We start from the raw sequence: 18,654 nt of genomic DNA, 5'->3' as shown, positions 1-18,654 counted from the left end.
TAGTGCTATCCTCATCTGCTTTGGTAAAGTTCAGCTGATAACTTCAATCTAGGAAGCAGTTTCTGCCTTGGTTTGGTTGCTGCTAGTTAATATTGTGTATGATAGAGAGATGTGGAGTAAGTCAGAGAAGATAACAAAAGGAAATAAGGAGGAGCAGATTAAAAACAAAAAAAAGAGAGAGAGAGAAAACCTGAGCTACTAAAAGCTTCTTCTAAGTTGTATTCTTACGGGTGGTCACCAAGTGAAGAAATTGGAATGATAATTGAAACTAGATATTAGAACAGAGCATACCTGTGGAATAATTAAGCAATAGCTATGGATCCTGAATTGGAAAATGTAATATGGTACGTTGCTTCTCTAGTTAGCCAGGTGATATAAAGCCTTTGTTAAGAATACATTACTAATAAATGGCATTGTGTTTCAGAATATGAATAGTTCTCTGTTAAGTCATACAGGTTTTTTTAAACAGTAATTGTCCGTATTCATGTTAATGTATGTACAAAATTAAAATTCTGTTTAGTTTCTACTGATCCCTAAAATTCCATGTGTATTTATGGCAGGCGGTGCAGGATAAAACCAAATAAGCAGAACACTGCAGCACGGAATATAGCTGACTTGTTTTTCCTAAGGGTTATAAATATTGCAGGCAGCATATCAGATTTTCGGTTTATCAGTAACAATTCATTTAAAACAACTAGACTGTTTCTTACAGAATTAATGAAAAGATGTTTATTAGAATAGGAAACTGCTTCCTATTTCTCTTGTTTTCTTAGCCTCCTCCAGGAAATGTAAAAATGCCTAATGTACCCAGTACCCAGCCAGCAATAATGAAACCAACGGAAGAATCACCTGCTTATACACAAATTGCAAAGGTTTGTCTGTAACTTTGATCATCTAGGTTCCTTTTAATTTTAGTTATTTAAATACACTTCTGGAATAATGTCTTTTATAAATAACCATTAACTTCCTACTGATGTATGAAAACTAATACTGCCTTTAATGCATGAAATAATGTGTATTAGGTCAGTCTTCATGCATAACTGGAGATGCTTAATTATAGAAAACAGACTTGGAATACTTATTTGGTGTTTGTATTTTTTATTGATATCTAATAATGTTGGTTTTGTTCAGGAGCATGCCTTGGCACAGGCAGAATTGCTAAAGCGACAAGAAGAACTGGAAAGAAAAGCAGCTGAACTAGATCGCAGAGAAAGGGAAATGCAGAATCTCAATCAGCAGGGGGGTATGCATGAAAAAAATACTTATTTTAATTGTTGAAGTTTCGCTTTTTCTTAGGAAATGTTTTAGTTTTACAGTGACATTTTGAAAAAGACCAAAGCAGGGTGGGGGTGAGGGGGATTATAATCTCTTTAGGAGAACATAGTTATCTCCCATGAGTCAGTGCATACAGTGAATAAAAACTGGTTTGTCATGTGCAGGTTTTTTACTGTAAAATTTTTGAATGTGATCTCCATTGCATGTTAGTCTCTTTATCAGCTGCTTTTAGTCTAGGTTAAGATCTAAGTCACAATTGAATGGAAATGGAGCATTTTGAGAAGTACAAGTATCTTCCTAAGTAACAACACCTTGATTTATCTTCTGACTGCATTTATAGTTGCAGAAGAACCTTCCTATTTTGAAATGTTTTCTTACATTTTGCTACATTACAGATATAACATTCTATGCAAATAGCAGAAATATCTATTTTGTTACTAATCTTAGATTCATTTTTCATATGACGTTTCGGAACCCATAGTCAAGATCAGTATCTCATTTTGCCACAAATGGCAAGTATGTGTGCAAACCCATCAGTTTTTAGGTGGCAGTTTCACAAATAAGTGGATACTTTGCTAGCAGTAGATCAGCAGGAATATTCCTTTTCAAAACGAAGGACTTCAGACTGAAGTTAGGAAAAACAATGAAAATCAAGTGGAAAACAGTTCGTGCAAGGTTGACTTTGTGTGGTCTTTTCTCTTGTATCTGGAGTTCTGACTGTTCTTTTTCCACGTGTGCTAGTTTTGGGTGGTTTGTTTTTTTGAATATGCATTGGTATGCACATAAAACATAATTTTAAAACATAGAATATAGAATTTTAATTTTAAAATAGAGAAAATATTATTTTTATTATAAAACAATAATATCAACAGTTTTATTTAAAATACTTTAATATTATAATACATTAATATTAAAATATAAATAAATGTATTAAAAGTATAAATTTAATATAACTTGAATTAATTAAAATTATCAGGGAGTAGAGTATTTTAATTTCAGTTGGAAGGGACCTACAGTGTTCATCTAGTCCAATGCCTGACCAGTTCAGGGCTGAGCAGAAATTAAAGCATGTTGTTAAGGGCATTATCCAACAGCCTCCTAAATACTAACAGGATTAGGGCATCAACAAGCTGTTCCAGTGTCTGACCACCCCCTCAGTAAAGAAATGCTTCCTGATGTCCATTTTAGATGTCCCATAGTGCAGCTTTGAACCATTCCCATATGTCCTGTCATTGCATCCCAGTGGCACCTCCCTTTCCACTTCCTCTCCTCAAGAAGCTGTAGAGACCAGTCATGTGCCAGTCATTTGCTAGGATCTGGGAACAGGGAATTGCTGTTCTAAGAAAAAGTTCATAGTGATGCTGTCCCTTCACTAAACCATTTTTATTTTCTCAGTGTTTGCTCTTGTCAATCTCTCCATCAAATCTTTGTACCTCTTCTCCCAGTTAATGATTTTTTTTGTTGTTGTTGTTTTCCTTCTCCATGTATTGCCCTTCATCTAATTTAACTATCTTATATTGATGGTCTGGATGGATGGATTACTTTTCTCTTTCAGGCTTTAGGAACAGTTGTGTTCATCTGTATCTTCAGGAACATAACTGATACCCTGTGCATGTTTCAGGATATTTCTAAAATGGCTATTTGGTATTAGATTGAAGCTCACATCAAAGTGCTTGAAGAATCTGTGAAAAATCTAAAGGATTCTTTAGGAAGGCTGAACAGAGGAGAGGGAGCTCTGAAAGCTTTAAAGAAAGTTGTTTATTTACCAAATGACTGTGTAAAATATGCTGCAAATCAGGAATTGTATATCGTGACTCAGGAGAAAAAGTCTTTTCCTTTTGATTATTTTCTTTCCTGCACTCATTTAAACTCCTTTAGAAACAGTGTAGAGTTGATTGGAGGACAGTCTTGTGCAATACTCTAGCTATTTGTATTCAATTTAAGATGTTGGTTGCACATCTAGGACACCATCATTATATGCAGTTGGCTTCAGTGCAAAGATCTTCTAGTTGGTAGGTCATCTCAGCTCAGTGTCTTCAGTCTTCTGTGCTCAGGTCCTCTGCAGCATGGCATTTGGACTATTTAAGTGTGCCATTTCCTATTTCAGCTCTTTCATTTGGGTATGCCTGAAAATCCCTTTCTGTGCTTATGTCAAGCTAGTTTGCGGTAGTCTGCATCCATAGTGTAGGCATGCCATTGAAGTTTTGTTAATAGACATTGAGATGGTAAATTGTGTTGAGTGAAATGACTCTGAGCTAGGTCTGTGCTTATCAGAGAATCATGGAGTGGTTTAGGATGGAAGGGACCTTAAAGATCATCTGGTTCCAACCCACCTGCATGTGCAGGGACACCTCCCGTTAGACCAGGTTGCTCAAAGCCCCATCCAACTTGCCCTTGAGCACTTCCGAGGAGGAGGCATCCACAGCCTCCCTGGGCAACTGTCTCAGTGTCTCAGCCCCTTCATATGAATTAATTTCTTCCTGATGTCTAACCTAAATCTGCTGTCATCCGGTTTAAAACCATTATCCCTTATCCTGTCACTACATGCCGTTGGAAAAAGTACCTCCCTAGATTTCCTGTAGGCCCATTCAGGTACTGGAAGGCTGCAGTAGACTCCCCCCAGAGCCTTCTCTCCAGGCTGAATGATTCCAATTTTCTTAGCCTATCTTCACAGGAGAGGTGCTTCAGCCTTCTGATAATCTTCATGGCCCTCCTCTGGACTTGCTCCAGGAGCTCCATGTCCTTCTTATGTTGGGGGCTCCAGAATTTGATGCTATCTATACTCCAGATGGGGTCTTGAGAGAGTGGAGTAGAGGGGGAGAATAACCTCCCTTGACCTGCTGGTGGCCATGCTTCTTTTGATGCAGCCTAGAACGTGGCTTTCCAAGCTGCAGGCACACATTGGAACCTCATGTTCAGCTTCTAATCATTCAACACTCCCAAGTTCTTTTCTCTAGGGCTGTTATCAATCCATTCCCCACCCAACCCAGGTGCAGGACCTTGCCCTTGACCTTATTGAACTTTATGAGGTTTGCATGGGCACACCTCTCAAGCGTGTCTAGGTCTCTTCCCTCCCAGCCTATTGATTGCACCCCACAGCTTGGTGTCATCAGCAAACTTTCTGAGGGTCCACTCAGTCCCAATGCTCATGTTGCCAACAAAGATGTTAAACAGCACCAGTCCCAGTACTGACCCTTGAGAATGCCGCTCCTCACTGGTCTGCATTTGGACATCAGACCATTCACCACTGCTTGTTGATGTCAACATCTAGCCAATTCCTTACCCACTGAGGGTTCTGTACATTGAGTTAATATCTTTCCCATTTAGAGACAAGGATGTTGTGTGGGACAGTGTCAAATACTTTGCACAAGTCCAGGTAGGTCATGTCAGTTGCTCTCCCCTTGTCCACCAGTGCTGTGACCCTATCATAAAATGCTACCAAATTTGTCAGGCACACTTCGACCTTAGTGAAGCCATATTGGTTATCATCAACTGCCTCCATGTTTGCCATGTGCCTTAGGAGAGCCTCCAGGAGGATCTGCTCCACGAACTTGCTGGGCACAGAGATGAGACTGATTTGCCTGTAGTTCCTGGGTCTTCTTCCCTTTTTGAAAATGCGGGATTAAGTTTTCCCTTTTCCAGTCACTGAGAACTTCACTGGACTGCCGTGACTTTGCAAATACAATGGATAGTGGCTTTGCAGCTTCATCCACCAGTTCCCTGAGAAGCAGCAGATGGCTCTCATGAGATTCAATGGACTTGTGCACCTTCAGGTTCCTTAGATGGTCTTGAACCTTATCTTTTCCTACAGTGGCTGGTTTTTCGTTCTCCCATTCTGCCTTTGCCTTCTGTGACTTGGGAGGTGTGGCCAGAGCTCTTATCCATGAAGGCTGAGGCAAAAAATTATCAAGTACCTCAGTCTTCTTTATATCCCATACGAGTAGGTTTTGTATTTTCTTCTGAAGAGAGCCCACATTTTCCCTAGGCTTCCTGTTATCACTGTTGTATGTGCCTATAGAAGCTTTTCTTGTTGCCCTTGATGTTCCTGGCCAGTTTTAATTCTGTCGGGGCTTTAGCTTTCCTAACCTAATCCCTGGCTGCTTGGACACCTGTCCCTGCTTCCACCCTCTGTAGATTGTTTTGTTTTTTTTTTACATCTAAGTGTGTCCAGGAGCTGGGTGCAATCTTGGAATATGAGTATCCAAAGTGTATTTAGAAAAATATTGTTCCTGTTTTGATCTCAAATCATCTCACCAAGCTGTCTTTCAGTCATAGTTGAAAATGTTGAAACCTTTACCACAGCAGCAGGGAAGAGCATTAAATGGAATTCTTATATAATAACTTGAATTATTATACCTAAGTTTTTATATAACTCTTTCTTGAAACTATCTGAGAAAAATAACCATGTAGTGCAGAATGAAGATCTGAATTATTAACAGATATTTTTCATGTAAGAAATCCCAAAGTAGTGTTTAATATGTCTGGGAATATTACTTCATTACCTTTTGTATGTTTCCTCTGTAAATCCTCCTGCTCTGAAAAGCTTGGTTAAAAATTTCAGTAGAAGAAGGAGAAACCTGAAGAGATAGTCAGTGTTTTGAACCTGTTTGGACAATAACAGCAGCTTCTGATTTGAGTGGGGACGCAAATATGAAAAAATGCAAGTATGTAAGCCCTGCAAGTTTTCTGTTTATATCAGATGAACTGCTAGCAAGTTAATGGTTGAAGATAGAAACTTCAAGCAAAATCTTGTCAGAATTTCAAATAGAGTTGTGTTTACATTAGTTTTTAGTTCAACTCCAACATATCTCTTGGATCCAGAATTTGAAATGCTAAGGTAAACTTTAGTTGCGGATTTATCTCAGTTGAATCTGAGTCTGTACTTGGTATGACTTGCATTTGGCAGACAATCCAGCCTGTGAGCAGGTGACCATACAGGAAGTCAAAGTATCTGATCCTGTGTCCTGTGTGGTGTTCTCACTCTGTAACAAAACTGTATCAAAATACCATGAAGCTGTAGGGCATCTTCTTGTAACAAAATAGTTGTTTAGATCATTTCAGTAGCTGCATTTCTTGAGGCTTACGGGCTTTTATCTAAATCTTTGACTGTAAACTATATTCGGAACTAGTTCAAAGTGTCTGGGATAGCCTGGTGTTACAAATACCAGGATTCTGAGAAATAAAAATTCAGTCCCCAGTCTTGGTGTTCAACAAAGTATGTGAGTATGGTGGTACTTCAGGGAAATGTGCATTTAAAAGTCAAGAAACTATGAGAAATTGTTTTTCTGCTTTTTTTGTGAAGAATTCTCATTACTCATTACTTTCTAGGAACAGTCAGATGCCTGCTTAGTCTTTTACATAGATAAAATATTGTACTTTCTTTAATCTGTCTGCACTTCATTGAGTTTTATTTCTGAAGTTTATTTTCAGTATTGTGTGAGGATTGCTGATAAAACTCTTGGGTTTTGGTACCCCAGGTTATCCATGTGGTCATTCAAATTGTTTTATGCATGAGTTTCACAAGTCCAAATGCATTTCTCTTCCTAATGTACAGAGATTAAAACTGTGTTATAAAGCTCTTTTTTTTTGGTTGTTGATTTTGTTTTTGTTTTGCAGGTAGAAAAAATAACTGGCCACCTCTTCCTGAGAATTTTCCAGTAGGTCCTTGTTTCTACCAGGACTTTTCTGTAGACATTCCTGTAGAATTCCAGAAGACAGTAAAGATTATGTACTATTTGTGGATGTGTAAGTATTATTTTTTTTAAGAAGGAAGAAACAAAGTGCCCATTTAAATTTGATGACCCATACCTACTGCTTTGGGTTTTGCAACATCTGTAGTGATAAATCCAGAAGTCAAATGTAGAAGTGAAATCTTGTTAGCTTCAGTTTTAAAAGTATCAGATTATTTCAGAGAAACTTCCACAGAAAAAAAGGAGGATTATCCTAAAGATAGGTGGGTTCCAGAATATTGCAGTTCTCTGGTTTAAGTAGCTCTTTTGTTGTAAAATGAGCTTTGACTGTTTAGAACTTAGAAATAATTTTACTGTTTTTGAAATCAGCTTATATATTAAGACATATAATTCACAATAGTGTCAATAGACTTGTGAGTGTAAGAAGTATAAGGTCCATTTGCTTTCATATACGTAGTTCTATGTACTTGAATGTAGTTTTTAGTAAGTTTAAAAAAATAGCGTAAACTAGCTGAAGATCAGTCCATTTTGAAACTAACCTTTGTACACCAAGAATGCACTCCAGCATCTTTGTGGGCTTAATTTTGCCCTCATTCAGATGCTGTGTTTTGACTGGAGAAATGCTGGATGAACCAAACGTACAAAACAATATTTGTTTCTTCTGCCTTGTCCTGTGTGATGGGAGCATAATCATTACTGTGAGACTAAGGAAATTCCGAAGATTTAGGTGCTTTGATGCCTTTAATAAATAAGGGAATGTGAATTTTAGAACATTTCTGTATTTTTTTCAGGGTGTCACATTTATTTAGCAAGTCTCTAATTTTACCTGTTAGTATGGTAATCTTATTACTGTGATTGAACCACGTACTTGAAACACATAAAACAAGCTCTCAGCATTGATTCAGATTAATTCCACTTCATCATCATCTACAGTTTTCAATATTAAATGCTGGATCATTAATTTTCAAATAAGCAATTAAATCCACTGCAGAATGTGTAACTAGGCACTCAGAAATCTGTCAAACATGTTCAATTTATATGAAATCTGAGACCAAGTACTCACAAATTTTGGGATAGTTACAGATTCTCACCATTTATAGGACTGAGTTCTGGAAGTGCTGTATGCTTGAAACACAAGGTGAAACTGGCAGTGACAATTGGAATATTGCTTTCCTTTTTCCTTCTTATGTCAATAAATAAAGACAGCAGCAATGATATAGTATTTCAAAATATACAGGAGTTGTGCTTTTATACTGACATGACGTATTTTCTTCTAGGTAGAGCAAGATTTTACCTGAGTCCGCTGGCTCTCTCAGTAGTATTCTCTGACTTAGGGATTACTCAGGAAGGCATAGGGCATAATAAAGAAAAACAAAGACAAAATCTATTTCAAGCTATAAAAAGTAAAATTGAGTACAGAACTCTGTGCCTTATGGTTGGCTGTTGTATCAGGCCTTGTGACTCTTCTTTCCCAGGATTGTATCTACATGAAAAAATGATTTGGCTCATTTTTTCATTAAGAATGGCTACTCTTCCTCAGTGAAGGCATGTATTACCATTGCAAATCAGCCTGCCTCTGCTTGCTGCTCTACCCTACATTTTATTTCCATTTTGAGAACTTCCTACATCTTGTAAGGCATAGGGATCCTGTGGACATAATCACATTGAGTTAAATATAGCACAGCACTTTGTAAAGTACATTAGTTTTCCTCTTACTTTTTAGTAGCCCTAGGAGCAAAACTTTCTGTTGCAGTTTTGTGTGTTTCTGTGGTCAGCAGCAATTTCTATATCCTTATGCTTGGTCTTTATGTATCTGAAGAAACTTTTTTTACCTGTTTCAGATCTGTGTGCTCTTTATCTCATAAGAGATCAAGTCCGTTTGTATCACTATTCCTTGAATTCATCATAGAATCATAGAATCATAGAATCCTAGGGGTTGGAAGGGACCTCGAAAGATCATCTAGTCCAACCCCCCTGCCAGAGCAGGGTCACCTAGAGTACATCACACAGGAAGGCGTCCAGGCGGGTTTTGAATGTCTCCAGCGAAGGAGACTCCACAACCACTCTGGGCAGCCTGTTCCAGTGCTCTGTCACTCTTACAGTAAAAAAATTTTTCCTGATATTCATCTTAAACCTCCTATGCTCCAACTTGTATCCATTACTCCTTGTCCTATCACTGGTCATCACCGAAAAAAGCTTAACTCCATCGTCTTGACACTCACCCTTTACGTATTTGTAAACATTGATGAGGTCACCCCTCAGTCTCCTTTTCTCCAAACTAAAGAGACCCAGCTCCCTCAACCTTTCCTCATAAGGGAGATGTTCCACTCCCTTAATCATCCTTGTGGCTCTGCGCTGGACTCTTTCAAGCACTTCCCTGTCCTTCTTGAACTGAGGGGCCCAGAACTGGACACAATATTCCAGATGTGGCCTCACCAATGCAGAATAGAGGGGGAGGAGAACCTCTCTTGACCTACTAACCACACCCTTTCTAATACACCCCAGGATGCCATTGGCCTTCTTAGCCACAAGGGCACACTGCTGACTCATGGTCATCCTCCTGTCTACCATGACCCCCAGGTCCCTTTCTCCTACACTGCTCTCCAGCAGGTCAGCCCCCAACCTGTACTGGTGCATGGCGTTTTTCTTCCCCAAATGCAAAACTCTACACTTGCTCTTGTTAAACTTCATCAGGTTTTTCCCCGCCCAAGTCTCCAGCCTGTCTAAGTCTCTCTGAATGGCAGCACAGCCTTCTGGTGTGTCAGCCACTCCTCCCAGCTTGGTGTCATCAGCAAACTTGCTGAGGGTACATTCTGTGCCCTCATCCAGGTTGTTGATGAAGATGTTGAACAACACCGGTCCCAGTACCGACCCCTGAGGGACTCCACTAGTCACAGGCCTCCAACTAGATTCTGCCCCATTGACTACAACTCTCTGACTTCTTCCTTTCAACCAGTTCTTGATCCACCTCACTGCCTGATCATCAAACCCATACTTGATCAACTTATCTACAAGGATGCTGTGGGAGACGGTGTCAAATGCTTTACTGAAGCATTGAATTCATCTGTCTTTTCTTTGTATCATAACTCAGAGTTTTCTGATTTCTTGTTGTGTTTTTATCTTTGCACGTACTATTTTGGTTTTATCCTGGGTAGACTAGCCTTTTGGTTTTTTGGTGTTTGTTGTTTTGGTTTTTATTACTGAGTGATTGCCCCCATGCTTTAGTGAACTACAGAAATCATTTACCAATAGCTTCCGTCACTTGCCAGTGAAGCTTTTCTATTCTTAGTTTTGCAAGCATTGTTGTTCTCGTGGCTTGCAGATGGACAGGTTTCTTGGCCCTTAAGCACTGAGCTCTACTTTTTAGATCTTTCTATGCTGTTACTAGTGATATGTCCCATGTCTCTTGACCTGCATCTAACACCAGTTGGGTTTTTTTGGCTCAGAAGCCTGTGTTTTCCACCTGTATTCCCCACCAGCTTATAGCATGTACAAAATTAGCAGTACTGATTTACAAAGAATATTTCTTATTTGAAGTTAAAAGCTGAAGAGCTGCTTAGTCCTATAGATAGCTTTTGTGGCATTGGGTTTGTTACTTTATAAAGTTTGTGAATGTTTCCATTTCCTATGAACAAGACTTTTTAAAGGTTTTCACAGACCAGTGACTTAAACTGTAGGTTCTGGTAGAGAAATAATACCCTCAAGTGGCAACTTTTATGGTATTTTTCCTATTTAGAAGAATTCCATCTCATCCATCCTTCTCTCTGAGGACACGATCAATAGTACATATGCCAGTCTGTGTTGATGTTTGTTCTGACTGTTCCTGTGAACCTCCAAGGATGGACACTTCATGAACTCCCTCCGAGCCTGTTCTAGTGTGTTGCTTGCTTTTATACTTAGAAGATGTTTCTTAGTACATAATTTAATTCTCCCTTCTGTATTTGATCTCCCCTGTTCTATTCAGTGTTGTTATGGAGAACACATTTATCCCCTGTAGTCATCTTTTTTTGGCTAAATATGCGTAGTTTATGTAGCCCTTTTTTGTAGGTCGTGTTTCTTATAGGTCTGATTTTTTGGTCACTGTCTTACATGCTTGCTGTTTGATTGACTCCATATTATTATGTTTTTTTTTTAGTGTGTAGCATCAAGAATTTTACAATGTCAACTGTGTCCAGTATTTTAGCTGAAGTCCTAGTGTACTGTGTCAAGAAAACATGAACACATCCCATAAAAAATGTGAAGGTGTTTTTCCTATGTGCTGATCTAAGCCTGTTTTAGAACATATTTTTTCCAATGGAATATACTTCTGGTCTTTGAAGGCATGTGTGTATAACTTAACAGTAATCTCTTCAAAACAGCAGAACAGAGAAGGAGCAAAAGCCTAAACTACATTTGAAGCCTATGTGTCCCAAGGTTGTGTGTGATCAAACTTCACCAGCTTTGTCCTTACTTGTCAATTGCCTTGTGGTTTCAACCCCTCTGTTTTGTAGGGATCCCATTTCCCTTAAGGCAGTCCATTACAGAGTGATAGTCCAGCTAATTCCTGGGAAGAAGAGCATTTTTTCATCATGTGTCCTAGTGAGGACTTCATTTTCCTGACAGTGACATCCATAAAACATTACTGAAATGGAGCTTATTACAAAAATCTGTTTCTACACAGATCCAAATGGAACTGCAAAATAATTACCTTAATAGTGTAGTTGCCAGATAGCATCAGTGTAACTTCTGATCTCTATCTACAATTCACTTTTGAACATTAATGGATGCTAAAGTATGGTTAATTAAGACAGGGAATGTATACCTAAGTAGTAGTCTTCTGTACAAGAACATTTACACTAATAAAAATGAAGTTGAGTCTGAGTATTTATTAAACTAACTGAATTTCCCATTGTTTGCTCTTATCCTGTCAGGAAAGCCTGTTTTGTTTGTTTTTAAAAAAAGCCGCAACTGCTTTCACAGCTAAACTAGGAGGAGGCTTTTTAGATCACTTTACACTGAGTGCTGTATTGTGAACTTACTGTCATGTAGACATCACAGGTTGCAGACTTCTGCTAAGGCCCTCAGTCATCTTCCATTAGCTTATATCATGGTTTATTTTGAAGAGTCAAGTAGCTGGAAGGTGCTTAAAACTGTTAACCCTGAACATAAAAACACCTGTCCGTTCATGCAGGCTTCTTATCCAGGTAACTTAATGAAGGCATTGTTGTCAGTGAAGTCCCATGTTGTCATCCACAGCATGCTAGTACTGGGGTTTTACTGCTGAGATTGTCCTTGACAGGAGTAGACCCTGTGTTGCTAGTTTTATTGTGCTCATAAGTATCAGTTGTGGGTGTGACATTTCAAACCTCTTCTGCACTGATAATCTTCTTTTAAAACTTGTCCTGTTTTCATAGCTGTAATTAAAAAAAACAAAAGGAGTAATTTCAGCAAATTCCAACTTCACCAGAATGCCAAGGTTTCTGGTAGTCTGGAGGGTCTCCCTGTTTTCCAGTGTTGACTAGAAAAAGAAAGAATACCCCTTAATAAGCTTTCTCATATTTATCCAAAGAAGACAGGAATTTGTTTTTGTAACCTTTATTGTGCTTTATGAGGTATACATACACAAATTCTGAGTTGCTTTGCTGAGTTCTTGCAACAGTGCTAGTATATGTAGATGCATTAAATGCTTTTGATTTAAAAGTAAAAAGTTTTCTATTTCTGGTGACTCTTAAGGGAAGATACAACTTTCCTATTCTAAAATGTGATTTTACACAAGGGCTTGTTTAAGCAGTAGTAAAAAAGACAGCAAAGAGTTTGAGGAGTCTCTTTTTCCAGAATCTTTATTATCTTGCCACCTTTTCTGTTGACCCTTACCATCCAGTGAAAAGACTAAAATGTTTCTCTTAAATAAAAAAAAAAAGTCATTGCTCTGAGGAGCAGCTTGTGCATTCTCAATCGTTAATACTCCTGTTTTGTCCTCTGAGATAGCAAAATGACTCCTGAAGCACTGAGTATTGTTGAACAAAGACAGAAATTATTGTTCATCTTTTAAGTCTGGCAGAAGTAACTTGAGTGCCAAATAGCATGAAGGAAGTAGTTGTAAAGTTTTGTAACACCTTTGTATATTTTTCTATTAGAAGAACTAAATATATTTGAAATAACCTGTGGAGTCATAATCCAAATGCATTTTCTTTAGTAGAAATTCAAGAGTTAACCTGTATCAAGGTCTGCCAATGAGAAAATGCTAGGATTGAGCTAAGAACAGAATGCCAAAAAGGCAGGTATTTCAGACCATTATAAGAAATACTTGAAAATGCAATATGGATTAAGGCATCTAGCACATCTTCTTGCAGATCTTGGTTTGTTAAGTGAGGATTTTTTCTTTATTACATGGAAGACAAGGAGCTTTTCATTGAAATATTTTTTGAAATATAAAATTTCAAAATACAATGTGTACAATGCTGAATTATAATGCATTTTATATAATTAAGCTTTCTCTCAAAAAATGTGCAGTAGACTGTTAAATGTTGGTATCCAGCTACAACTGTAGAAAAAGTGTCAATTACTGTAGAAACCTCTTTTTTCATAATTTTAAGTTTGAAAATGTTTTGGATTTTTTACAAGATTTTTTTCCTTTACCATGTACCTGATAGTACTTGAATTTTCATGTTCAGTACTTTCACTTGTTCACAGGATTTACCAGAAAGTTAGAAAACTGTATAAGAACAACCTTGTATTTAGAGGGCACTGATACATTGTCAGCATGCTGATGTTTGTTTAAAAATGCTCGGTGTGGGTATTTAACAGTTGTAATTTATTGTATAAACATAACTTAATTAAGACTATTTTGCTTTTGCTTCTACAGTCCATACAGTGACACTCTTTCTTAATATCTTTGGATGTTTGGCCTGGTTTTACGTTGATGCTACGCGAGGGGTTGATTTTGGATTGAGTATTCTCTGGTTCTTGCTTTTTACCCCTTGTTCTTTTGTCTGCTGGTACAGACCACTTTATGGAGCTTTCAGGTAACAACTTCAGCTTGACTTAGGATATTTAAAAACATGTCAAACTGCATTAACACTCCAGAATTTGCTTGATTATCATTATGATAATCCTTGAATATGCTTTTATTAGAAACAAGCAGTCTGTTTGCCTCTGATTCAGTTTTTGTATTTGAAACATAGATGGCAATAGTTAGGCATATAATGAAATAATCTTTGCTGTATTTATTACTTCTACCACTGTCAAAATATTTGTAGGAAAAACTTCACTTTTTATTGTGCTTGTAACAATTTTAGGGGAAATCTCATTAAATAACTATTCTTTCACATGAAGAATTTGAGTAGTTTAATAGTTTTAAAAGTCTTAAATTTTTTGCTTCCTGAAGGAACTTCATAAATCTCAACACTTTTTGAAATCTTATATTGTTAAGTGACCTACAGTGTCTGTGATTGAAGAAGACTGAGATAAGAATTAGTAGAGCAGGTATATAGTAATAAAATAATATTTTTCCTAGCTTTTAGCAATCTTATTTGCAGGAAAAATTGAACTTCAGCATGTAGAGATTTTAAATCCTGTACTCTTACAGTATTTCTCGGTTTTGTTTGTGTTTGTTTGTTTACACTGAAGTGATCCAGGATATTCTCAGTTTAGATGCACTAATTCTTGTAGAGAAAGATTGCTGGCCAGAACTTGCAGTTTAGATTAGACTTCAGACTACATGAGATGTTTCTTTTTGCTAACCAAGGAGGTACCCACACATCTTCGGGGAATCAAATAATTTACCTTGCATTTGCTCTGTAGTAAATCCATAGCTTTTCTTAGTGAATATTTGCAGATTGTAAAAGGAAAACTACTAATTGCATATTGAAATTTCAGACAGTTGCTCAGCTTAAGTTAAATAGTTATTTAACTGAACTGGTTAAATAAACAAATGAACAGAACTCCCTTCTGCAGGAAAAGCTATTAACAGCAATATCTGGTTCTATGACTTCAGTGATTTCTACTTCCTTTGGAACTCTGCTCTTAAGCATATCATATGATCATTAGTTTTAATAGTAAGAAGTTGAGGTATTTATTGAGGTTTTGCCTGTACATTTACCTTTCAGGTTTTTTTGTTTTGTTTTTTTTTCAGACTTTGTCAGGCTGGTATTTTAGCAATGCAAACAACAAACTGTTTTGCTTTTAAGCAGCAGCTGCTTCAGTAGTATGGCCTGCACTATGTTTCTGTAATCCCATAGTAGATTTTACTTTTTACAAGTAAATATTTTCTACCCATCCTGCCAGCACTGTGAACTTCAGGGTGAAAGTGGAGCAGAATTCTGTTCTTCATGCATTGTAGCAAAATAGAACACAGGAATAGTATCTTGCTGCTATTCTCACCTCTGTTAGAGGTGCTCGTGGCAAAAATACTATATTAAAGGAGAAGGAGCAGCTCTTGTAAATAAACACTCTACAAAACTACAGAATTAGTGATACTTCAAGTCACTGTCAATAAATGAAAGTACTTTTTCTCCAATAAATGCAGAAACAATTTTCAGACTGGTACAGTATTTGCAAAACTGGCCGCTTTAATGTTTTTTTTTCCCCCTCTTTCAGGAGTGACAGTTCATTCAGGTTCTTTGTGTTCTTCTTTGTATATATCTGTCAGTTTGCTGTACATGTACTTCAAGCTGCAGGATTTCAAAGATGGGGAAACTGGTGAGTATTCTGTTTGCTATAGCCTTGTACTGTGTGTAAGACAAACAAACACATTTGATATAACAAGGGCAATCGAATCTGTGTATTTTTTTAAAAAAGACTTTTGTTCACTGGAATTGTTACATTTAGCACTCAAAACAAGCATTTTTGGAGTGCTTTTAACTAGGAAAAGTGAGTGAAACATCTCCCAAGGTGTGAGGCACTTCTGTTGTTAGACCGGTCAAAATTCTCTCTTTCAGTGTAAACCACTTCAAATTATTACTTTATACATTATCTCCTCTGTTTTGGTGCTGTGTGGAGATGTTATTTGCTCCATATTTAAGATAAAGATGTAAGCAAAACTTGGAGAAACTGAACATAATATATACAATAATAATATACTTTTTGCATATTACTTTGTAAAATTAGTTATTTATAATTATATTCATATACTTACTACTCATTAAGGAAATTTATGACTAAAGTTTGCATGAGTCAACAATGTACTCAAATGAATGTCAAAGTAAATCTTTGATATTATTTGAGAAGCTCCTTTGTCGAAATCAGCTCCTTATTCTATAATATTTTTCTGGTGCTTGGACGTATGTAAGCTTTTACATTAAACTTTTACATTATTATATTTTCCTAGTGTCCTTAAGGTCTAATATTTAGATTTTACATGAAAAAGCTATTAGCAATCAGTCACTATCCTTGGGAAAAAAAAAACCAAACCAAAACAACAAACTTGCATTAACTGAAAACGTTTGTAGTGGCCAGTAGGGGTAGCGTGGTGGGCTGTGACTGGCAGTACTTTGGCTGGGCAGTGACACTTCCCTCTGACAGTGCTTTTTGCTGCTAACCTCCAAATGTATGAAAGGCAGACCAAACAGCACTGCATTAGAACTGTGGTTTAAGGAGAGATCCTGTGGCTCTGAAATCTACGGTTTTGCTTTTTCATAGATAAATGTATTGTGATTAACAAAATGAAAAAGCATTTTAGAGAGACATCTCTCCAAGTATATGGAGTTTTCTTTTAAGGATACTTGGGGTAGGGGGGATGAAAAGTAGCCAGATCATCAGAAAATGCTCTTTAGAGTTTGCATTTTGGGCTTTTGTGGTCAAGTCCAGTTGGACATAGGGAATACCAAAGCGATTTGAAACAGGTAGAAAAAAGTTTTGAGGTTGAGTTTACAGAAATTTTTTGCTATTTTTTTTTCTGTGGAAGAATTTTTTCCATCTTAGTGTTTTATTTTTCCTACAGCAACATGCTTTTTGTGGTGTCAAGTATGATGTATTTTTCTGTTGGTGTTTCAGTTTTGAAGGGGGGAAATGTTTGAGGTAGATACTGACACAGTGGTCTTTTAGTTCTTCTGATGCTCTCTAGATCAGAAAATTACCATATTAACTTCAATTGAGAAAGCATTGCTGTGTGGATCCAGTTACATGAGTCTTCCCACACAGAAGCTGTGTGTGTGACTTGTTTTTTGGTTTAGATTTTGTTTTATATTTAAAGAAGTTAGAAGCTGTCTTTTTAGGGACATTTTCGCTTTCACAAAATCATGTAGTCTTAAATCAGTCTGAAATGATAGTTTGACACAAAAAAACCCTAAAAAGTTGACGAGCAGCTCTCTTAATTTCTTCACAGTTCTGCTTAAGGATAACAATCTTCATTGAAATTTTCCATATACTTTCACTGCATGCATTGGGAAAAATGGAAACTAAACTCTAAAAGTTTAGAACTGAAATATGCTTATATAAAATTCCCATGACTTTTTCTTCAAAAATAGTCAAAGTGAATCAAAACCAGGATGTTACAAAGATTCCCTTCATATGGATGCCCGTGATTGAATGATTCACATACTGTGCTGCTACAATTTATCCTTTCTTTTTTCCTTCAGTGGGTGGATTTCGTCTCTTACTGGTCTTAATAAGAGTATTCCTGTTGGCATTATGATGATAATCATAGCTGCACTTTTCACAGCATCTGCTGTTATCTCATTAGTTATGTTTAAAAAGGTAAGTTACATATTATTGCTGACTTCTCTTTCCTGTGTTTGATCTGGATTTTGCTTTCCTGCTTGAGAGGTTCTCTCTCACAAAGTAAAGGGGATTAAATTATATTATTCGCAGTGAACATTAACTGTTAACAACTGTACTTCTTTGCTTGTAACTGTTGTGGAGTTACAGAATGCTGTTTGCACGATGCATTTATATTCTGCAAACTAAAATGGGGAAGGATAGCTCTGCATAAGAGAAACTGGGAGGTAAGCGCGTGATGAAAGGGTAGATGAATGCACTGGGCACCATAATTGTACCTGCAGATGCCAGGCTGTAATTTTCAAATCTGCAGCTCATCAGACTGAGTGAAGTGTGATTCAAATGGTTGTTCAGTTTCAGCTCTTGCCAGAATTATTCCTGTCAAAATCAATAGAAGAGGGAGATGCCTTGTGCCTCAGAAAAGGATTTTTATTTCTCTGCTTCTATTATTTTAACACTTTGTTTTCAATTAATTATTGTGTAGCATGAAATCTCAAAGATGCGCTTTTTTTTTTTCTGTTGGTTCCTTTTTCTGGATTTCCATCCGGAAGACCTAAGTTTAGATACTAATAAGCTAGCAAGTTTTTGATGTTGTTTAGATAAAATGTAACTGAGAATTCTGTCGATTATATGTTGCCAACATTATAGTAATTAATCCTTAGTTACAGTTATGCATAAAGATTTTCACATAGCCAAACTCTTCTGCCCTTTTTACAGCAAGCCAGGAATTTTAAATGTTACTTGAAGATGACCCTTCACCGTATTTTGCACAGGTTCAGAATGAAGAACAAAATATGTTTGTTTTTGTTTTTTTTTTACAGTCATCCTACTGCATGCATCTAGATTCTTTTCAGAAACCAGCATCCTCAGATGAGACCTGGTGTAACCTTATGCATTAGAAATAGTTAGATGTACAACAAGGTCACAACCTTAATTTTCCTAATACACTTGAATGAAAATGTCCTTGCAATTTTATTTGACAACTTTATTGTGA

At 37.0% G+C, this 18,654-nt stretch overlaps 1 protein-coding gene across 2 annotated transcripts in view; it reads left to right on the top strand.

The window, feature by feature from the left end:
- The window catches only part of SCAMP1 (secretory carrier membrane protein 1), a 186,931-nt gene that overhangs the window by 164,007 nt on the left and 4,270 nt on the right, over positions 1 to 18,654 (top strand). For both annotated transcript variants that reach the window (XM_051641902.1, XM_051641901.1), the window contains exons 3-8: positions 774 to 872; positions 1,132 to 1,243; positions 6,892 to 7,020; positions 13,810 to 13,969; positions 15,543 to 15,644; positions 17,522 to 17,639. In XM_051641902.1, the coding sequence (XP_051497862.1) occupies positions 795 to 872; positions 1,132 to 1,243; positions 6,892 to 7,020; positions 13,810 to 13,969; positions 15,543 to 15,644; positions 17,522 to 17,639 (699 nt within the window). In that variant the 5' untranslated portion in view covers positions 774 to 794. The remainder of the gene's footprint in view (positions 1 to 773; positions 873 to 1,131; positions 1,244 to 6,891; positions 7,021 to 13,809; positions 13,970 to 15,542; positions 15,645 to 17,521; positions 17,640 to 18,654) is intronic.

Source organism: Apus apus, chromosome Z (assembly GCF_020740795.1).
Source record: "Apus apus isolate bApuApu2 chromosome Z, bApuApu2.pri.cur, whole genome shotgun sequence".
Lineage (NCBI taxonomy): Eukaryota > Metazoa > Chordata > Aves > Apodiformes > Apodidae > Apus > Apus apus.
Note: the sequence above shows the minus strand (reverse complement) of the source record. Positions and strands in the feature narration are given on the sequence as shown.